The sequence below is a fragment of the Amphiprion ocellaris genome, chromosome 4, assembly GCF_022539595.1.
Source record: "Amphiprion ocellaris isolate individual 3 ecotype Okinawa chromosome 4, ASM2253959v1, whole genome shotgun sequence".
Taxonomy (NCBI): domain Eukaryota; kingdom Metazoa; phylum Chordata; class Actinopteri; family Pomacentridae; genus Amphiprion; species Amphiprion ocellaris.
The window spans coordinates 13,029,166-13,037,312 of record NC_072769.1 but is presented as its reverse complement, the minus strand read 5'-3'; the positions used below and the strand labels follow the sequence as shown (position 1 = coordinate 13,037,312).

At 38.8% G+C, this 8,147-nt stretch overlaps 1 protein-coding gene across 1 annotated transcript; it reads right to left on the bottom strand.

Annotated features, from left to right (window-relative positions):
- Positions 1-2,074: 2,074 nt before the first annotated feature.
- On the bottom strand, positions 2,075-7,679 carry tspan34a (tetraspanin 34a). The gene is made up of 8 exons (XM_023278495.3): positions 7,571-7,679; positions 5,968-6,047; positions 4,137-4,352; positions 3,729-3,803; positions 3,467-3,577; positions 3,212-3,352; positions 3,015-3,107; positions 2,075-2,581 (listed from the first exon to the last, which is right to left on the bottom strand). Exons 2-8 carry the CDS (start codon positions 6,022-6,024, stop codon positions 2,531-2,533), a joined length of 744 nt encoding a protein of 247 aa, XP_023134263.1. The 5' UTR covers positions 6,025-6,047; positions 7,571-7,679; the 3' UTR covers positions 2,075-2,530.
- Between the last annotated feature and the right edge of the window lie 468 nt (positions 7,680-8,147).

The window sequence follows — 8,147 nt, the reverse complement described above, 5'->3', positions numbered from 1 at the left end:
CTCTTTAGATCCAGAACGGCTGCAATAACGCGGACTTTTATGCATGATTGGATGCCGAGGTAAAGTTCTCCTGCTCCACTGACCACGGACTCTTCCTGGAGGCTGGTTTCAAACTGCGCGGGCTCTGTAGAAAGTTGTGATTGGATAATTGGAGGTCCTCTCCACTTAGCGGAAGCAGACATTGTGTGTGTCCACTAGATGCATTTTTCCCGGAAATGCACTACAACCGGAGCAGCATGCCACATGCGGTGCGTTTCCAGCTGTTCCGGTGTGTTTACTGGCCGCAGCTCATTTGCATAAAGCAGACTCCACTTCTACTTTATGCAAATTCAATGCATCAACGTCTAAACTAGCCGTGGATGAACTAAAACGAGGACAGATTCAGCTGCTGCACAGCTTATTTCTCACCTCAAATGCTTTCAGAAATACTTTTAGCTGAAGCGTTTTCGAAATAAAAGAGAAAGTTGTTTATCTGACTGATCTGCCGGAAGCTGAAATCGCTATCACGTGACCCCATAGTGGTCCGCTGGAGCTCGAGCGCTGTCACGTGACAATGTTGCGGCCCGCCAGTGACCGCCCACCACGCGGGCGATTTTAAGATGCAGGGCCTGTGGACATTTCATATAGGTTCTGACATTGACTGTCTCTCCTGAGCTCTCCACACTGTCTCGATGGAGATGGGAAACTTTTTTGATGGTCTCAGGGAGGCAGACATGAGGGTAGCACACACAGGTTAAGTGGACTTTCCCTCGCTATATTCCACAGTCAAAGTAAACTCTTGAAGCCTGAGTGCCTGCCTGATGAGTCAAGTACTGAGTTTGGTGGTTTTAAAGACCCAAAAAATAGATGCATAATCTGTGATGAAGTCCACAGTGAAGGGCCAGCCTTCCACAGTTCTTCACTTTTCCACTGTCCACGCTACAGAAAACCTTCCAACTCAGTGGCAGCATAATTCCTCTCAGCTGGATTTAGGCTGTGGCTGGCAAATGTAAGGACCTCCTCAGTTCCATGGTGTCATTTCTGGACCAGTACTGCCCCAAGACCCATCTCACTTGCATCAGTAAAGGTGCCAGTGTATCCTTTGATGTTTTGACACTGTTCCACACATGTTCACACGATTGCTACAAATGTTTTAAAGAACATATTTTAATCTAATGTTCAAAGAAGGTATTAAGAAAATTTCCCATTTCAAATGATGTTCCTAACGTTACATTACGACAAAACGTTTTAATTGGAAAATTCAGAGGATTTTTGGAGGATGTTTTTTACCTTATGTTGCACGATAACAAAAGAGAAACATTCTTGAACCAATCTTAACAAAATGTCATTGCAAGATGTTGAATGTGTTTTTATTAAAATGTTCCTGTAATGTGATGCGTTAACAAAGGTGGAACATTTTTCTTGCAGTATTCTGAGGATGTTCTGGGGATGCTGTCAAGGTAACACATTATACAACATTCTTTCATAAAACATTCCTACAATGCTACATGATAATAAAGGAATGAAGTCCTCAATGCAACATTAAACATTTTAGGAGCATTTTTTTTAGAGAAATGTCTTTATTCTGCCTTTAAGAAGAACATTGTGGGAATGAAATATGAAATAAAACAATTTACAAAACATTAAAATTGAAGGCCAGCATCTAAAAAACACACAAAGAGCTGAAATGGCTCAAGGAATCCACAGATTTCACCTATGGCCTCAGCTGTGCAATCCACAACTTTTACACATATATAGTATGTTTTCTATTGTTAATATAAGATATTGATTATAGCAGCTTTACGATATGATTCATCTGTTTCTTTAAGGGTGACATGCTTGTCTACAACGTGCATTAGTGGAAATGTTTTTTCCAGTTCTTTCTAGAATGATCATGGTATCTATTGACAATAAATGCACTGATGGTTTGGTTATTTGTTCCTGCTTCGAGTCTACAACTCGTTTTATGTGGGGCATAAATGAAGCATTATCATTTGACCTACTTTTCCTTCTAATCTTGATAAAGATTTGCATGTTGCATGTTGACCAAACTAACTTATGTTTACATTTACCAAGTAAAACCACAGTCAATGTATAAAATTTACACATTCCAAGACTTTAATATTTAATTTTTCAATATGATCAAACATACAAAAATAAATGTATCATATTATTACAGAGACAAATGAATAGCATAAACATGGAAAATGTGACCAGATTTCGCTGCACCGTGCGTCATTTCACGTTACTTGATAAATGCATCAGTACATGTCAGCTAAGGACAGCCCTTCTTCCAACATAAATAAATCATAATATACAGTAAATGTGTACAGATACAGTCATTAAACTAAGAACATATCAGATCCACTAATGACCTCTTCATCTTTGATTTTAAAGCTCTACAAGCCAGTCCATGTGGAGCATCAAATATTTATTTGTCAAACTGTTTGTTCTGAATTAAATAAAAAAAGACTTTATACCTAGCAAACTGCTTTGTAAAATTTCCCCAACAATTACAAAGTTTCTCGATCATCCCAAATTGGAAACATCGCTATTTGCCAGCCTTTTTGTAGAGAATCATTGAAACCACCATGGCAGCAATCTGTAAAGACAAGACAAGGGTTAATTAACTTTTCATCTAAACACATTGATTGGGACGGTGTTACAGCTCACAGACTAAACAAGCTCTAAAATTCTGTAGAAAATACCTGTAGAATTACAAATGTCAGACAAAAAGCCATGTGCTGAGTCATAAATGGACTATTTTTATGTTTATTAGGCGCATAAATTTGGAAAACAGCTCCATAACAGCCTAGATTTACAGTATATTTGATGATAAAATCCCACCATCATATTATACCTGTTGTTTTTTTTAAATATATTATGTTAATGCATGTAATATATGAACACCTAGTAAGTGACAGTAGAAATATAACAGACAGATATAACACAGTAACTGTGTGACCAAAGTGCACAGAACTCTTCTACTCTTACGGCTGAGGAAATATAAAGAACCAGGTTGTTTGACACTGTACCTCAAGAGCAGCGATTCCTATTGCCACAGCTGCAATGATCAATGCGTTGTCCTCTATCAGCTTCAGAAGCTTGTCAAAACAGCCGTCAATGTTCTGCAAGAAAGACCACAGACTTTAGATGAGGACAGAAAAGAATATTACGTCACTGGTTTTGTTGACATGCACCAAGTTAAATCAAAAGTAAGTTGGTCTCATACCGACAATTGTGCTTCGCGTAAACTGCAGTCACCCTCAGGGATTGTTGAATTGCAGCATTGAGATGGATAAAGATCTGCGGGGCTATTATTAAAAGGGGAGCCATCAAAGTCTGTGTAGTTGTTGAATCCACAGCATTTTAACTAGAAGAAAACCACACAGTATTAAACCCAAAAACTGAAGTGTATGCTCAAAGTTTCCTTGAATAATTGGATCAAATAATTTTCTGTGATCATATAGATGTGTAAATACAGTACCCCCTCCATAGTCTTGTCCCAGAAAGTGGTCACACCACTGTTCTCATTTCCATAATTGGCCTGAATACTGTCCCTAACTTCATTCTCCAGATCGCTAAGAAGCTCTTCAGCCTGGGAAGGAGAAATAGACGGCATCACATCATCATCATCATACTTTGAACTTTTTGGAGAAAGTCCTTCAGCTTTTGAAAAGTTTCTGAATCTGACCAGAGACTTTTGTTGCAAAGAAGAACTTGTTTTTGCTTTTTTTGCTGTCACTTACCACATCCTGGAAGACAAACAGCACAATGGCTCCTGCAACTTCAGCGATGAAGATAATCAGCACAATGATGAAGAACTGAAGGGGGAGAAAATGGTCAGTTAGACTGCAAAGCTCTCACTGTGAAAGATTTGAGAGGTAGCCGCATACTGATAACATATAATCACCAAACAGTGAGGGAGAAACATTAATTTATGCAGATGTAAAGTTAGCAGAAGACTTTAAACACTGCAGGGAACAAACCTAATATCTGCTCAAACATAAAGCCTCTCTTACACACTTCACTGGTGAAACAAACGCCAAACATTTCACCAATTGACACAGAGTCCTCTATTCTCTCCAGTTGCACCCATAATAATAATCATTCACTCCATTTTTGGTTCTCTTCAGGTTTGACCACATGTTGCTCACCGTCAGCAGCATACACCTGCTCTCCCTAACCGCTCCACAGCAGCCCAGGAAGCCAATGACCAGAAGCACAGCGCCCACAGCGATGAGCAGGTAGCTGACGTTGGCCAGCTGGGATAACTCAGGCGGAGCACCTTCCACGTCGTCCAGGAAACCCAGCAGAGAATTCTTGTCCACCTGAAACCACACTCCCACACCCAGAATGGCTGCACCTGCCAACTGTATGGTGAATGAGGAAGAAAAGGAAAAAGAAAGATAATGTAAGGATGTGGCATTAATGATCAGATAAATGGACAGAATGCAGACAAAGCAGGAATAAATGAAAGGAGTTGCAAGGAGAAAAAAAGTTGACCTGTACTTGTACTAGCCCTATGATGAGAGATAACGACTTAGGATAGATGCTGTTTATTCTATTGTTGGAAAATGAGACCTGCATTAAGTAAAAACTCTTTCATTAAATGAAGAGTTGGAACATTCTGAGAAATACATTCATTCAGTTTCTTGCCTTCTCCTGTCTTCAAGTGTTAGCTGAGAAGATCGATACAACTCACATTTTACCATTCAAAATCCCACTAACATTTGTAAAGCAGCCTTGGCACAGTGTGCTGTGTTTCATTACATGAGCTTTTTATGTTCACTATTTCTGCTTTTTAGCAGCCTTGGTAAATGCAATTTTCTACACTTTAACAAGTTAAATGTGAGGGCTTGAGGCATGTCTGTAATAACAGGAAGGTTAAGAGGACTGAATGCTGTTTAGAATTTTTTAGGGGAAAAAATGGAAAAATTAATTTGGAAAAGAGTTGGCACATTTTCTAAATCAAGATTAAACCAATAATCTAAGAAATCACACTCCTTCGCTGGTACTAATGGGAGCTGTAGTTCAGTTTACTTTGTTAAAATTATGAAATTGTCAAGTTCTCGTAGTAGTTGCTATAGTGGATGCCAGTTTGTTTTAGAGTGCGGAAAGTAAACCTCAGGAACTTGCCTCAGCTTTTTCAGAGACACCAAGAAAAGACTAAGCTGGTAGAACAAAAGCTAACCCAGATGTGACATTGTGACAATAGCTGTGTGACTTCCTGGTGTCATGTTGTTATTGCAAGTGTGATGCTTTAGTGAAGTTAGATAAGGTTTGTTAGCTTTCAAGGCGCTACCAGGTCGATTTTGTTGCCTTTGGGCAGAGCCAGGTGAACAGGTTCCCCAAGTTTACAGTCCATATGCTAAGCTAAACATCTCTTACAGCAATCAGCCACAACAATAAAGCCATTGACAGGTGAATTAAATAAAGCTGATCATCACGCTACAATGCAGTGTTCTGTTGGGAAACCTTGGATGCTGCCGTTCATGAGGATATTACTGAAGATGCAGCCACCCCCAGCAGAACAATGTACCCCACTAAACTGCAAAAACGATCAGCAACAGCTCGAGGAACACAACCAAGAGCCCACAGTGTTGACCTGGCTTCAAAACTCACCAAATCCCAATCTGATTAAGCACCCACAGAACAAGCCCAGTCCAGAGAGGCCCAACCCAGCAACCTCCAGAACCCAAAGGATCCACTGACAATGTGTTGGTGCCAGACACATAATGAGGCAGGTGGTTTTAATGTTGTGGATCATTGGTGTATAAGAGTAGTATGTTCTTCTCATCTAACTCACGGCAACAAAGCAAATGAGAATATTACCCAAAGCTCTTCCTTTAAGGCATCCATTACTAAATATAAGTACACCTGTAAAGCAAAATAATCTACAAAGGAGATAGTTTGCCCTCTTTGATGCATCACTGTCTGTAACATGTGGTCTGTTTTCTCATTGACTCAGATGTACAGCCAACTTACAAAGATGGCGCCATTGAAGATAAACATCATAATTTTGAGAAAGCCGGAGCAACACATCTTGGCTGTTTTGTTTTTTTACACTGTTGAAGAAAAGAAAACAGAGAAGTTGGTTAGTTGAGCTGAAAACTAACTGAGTGTATTGTATAACTGACCGGAAAATCAATGGTACCACTGACAACACAAGCGAGCGGCAACATGGGTCAAACAGCATTTGCTTTGGTTACACATTAACCACAGTTACTGGCAGGGAAAGAGAAGGGGGTCCTAATCTTCTTTAAATATGGTATCGCTCATCGCATGATACACGGTTTCGGTTGAAGCATCACACAACTTGCTTGTTCGTCCATACTTACTTTTTAAACTGCTTTTCCTGCAAGTTTTTTTTTTTTGTAGGAGCCTCAAGCATTCATTTGAATCATGTGATATGTTTGCCGGTTTATCTAACTCACACGAGTGTCCATCTGGTACAAGGGGAAAACTCACTTGTTCCTGCTTTGGACTTCTGTATTTCCCATTGTAAAAATGTAAAAACATTTAGATCTTTTTTATCGTGTGCTTCTATAGTCTCTTATCACAATTATAGCTCATATCTACATCAGCAGAGAATAAAAGAGTTCCTTTAAACATTGTCAATAGTGTTGATAATTTAGGACTAAACTTGATGTATGCTAGAAAATGTAAGAAATACAAGCTTAAAAGGTGCCATTAAGATGTTTTTAACACTTTGTTCCCATTATTGAAATCTCCTCCAGTGGTTTTATGATCATTTTATCACTTTATTGGTTTCCACTGCAAATAGCACAGAAGAACCATAAAACAATTGCATATGTTAGCTTAACCTTGTCCCGGAAAGATCACAAAACTTTCTGTTCTCAGTGTCAGAGGAATGAGCTCAGTTTTATATTTACTGATGCAATTTACTTCCTTATTGCAGCTTTAACTACATAGTGGGACAAACTATCTTGTTTCCATACGGCAATAAAAAGCTCCTATGACGCCAGCAAAATCACGTTGTTCATCTGATTAAATTCAAAGTAGACCATAGCAAAACAGGTCAAATAGCAGCATTTAATGCAACTTATTAAAAAAAAGTAAAAGAGAATTTTACAGTTTCTACATCAGCTTTTCTTACTTTTAATATAGCAGCTGAAGGAGCAAAGATTTAGGGTTTTTAAATATACACTTAACGAAAACAGAGTTGGACAATACTTGGCTTAGTCAGTGTGTTGGTAGCTATAATGCAGGGTTACAAATGAAGCTATTTTAGTCAAGACAAATATGTACAAAATATTAAATACACAAAATGATAATACTCAGACATTACCGAGGAATGGACATTGTGTAACTAAATTCCTGACTTTGGAAGAAACTTTCGAGAACAAGGCAAATACAAGTTGCACAAGCCGATCACCTCTTTGTTCCTAATTTTTGTTTTACTGTAATTCAATGAGGAATTCATGAACGATTCTGTCTGGGAAAACCACACTGGATCAAGTTGTATTTATGTGAGTTTAGATGAAGACTAACAAATGAGTAGTTGAGGATTCTAGCTGGATATTTGAAATTAAAAGTGAAAAAGTGTGAGCAAGCATGAAGATCATACCTGTGACCTGTAACTGCAGTGACGTTTGTGCGTCCGCCAAGGTCTGGTCAGTCAGGAGTGTCTGCTCGACGAGGCTTTCCACTGCCCTTTTATCTTCTCGCAGGTTTTACACACACACACACACACACACACACACACACACACACACAGATACAGGAGTAGGAGTTCATGCCCCCCACGTCACTGACTTCATTACTGCAGTGAGTAACTTTTTCCTGGTGACCAAAGTCCATCCAAAAATAGAAACTTTTATGATCCAAATCTTTCCAACCAATTTACCGTCAAACTAAAATATTGATCCTTATGTTCACTTTTTAAGTTGGAAAAAAAAGCACCATTTCAAAAAGAGCAGCCAATCCAAGGTATTAAATAATTTAATGTGTTGAACATGAACACAAACCCGATGAATGTTTTATTATTCTAATAAATGGAAAAACACAGTGCAGATAAATTTTATGATCGTCCTGATTAATTGCTACAGTGATTAATTACTGGCATAAACGCTGCACGGGAACTTGTGCGGAACTTTTATTATTAACTTTGCCTGCTATCAAAAAGTGTTTCATGTAGGAAAATA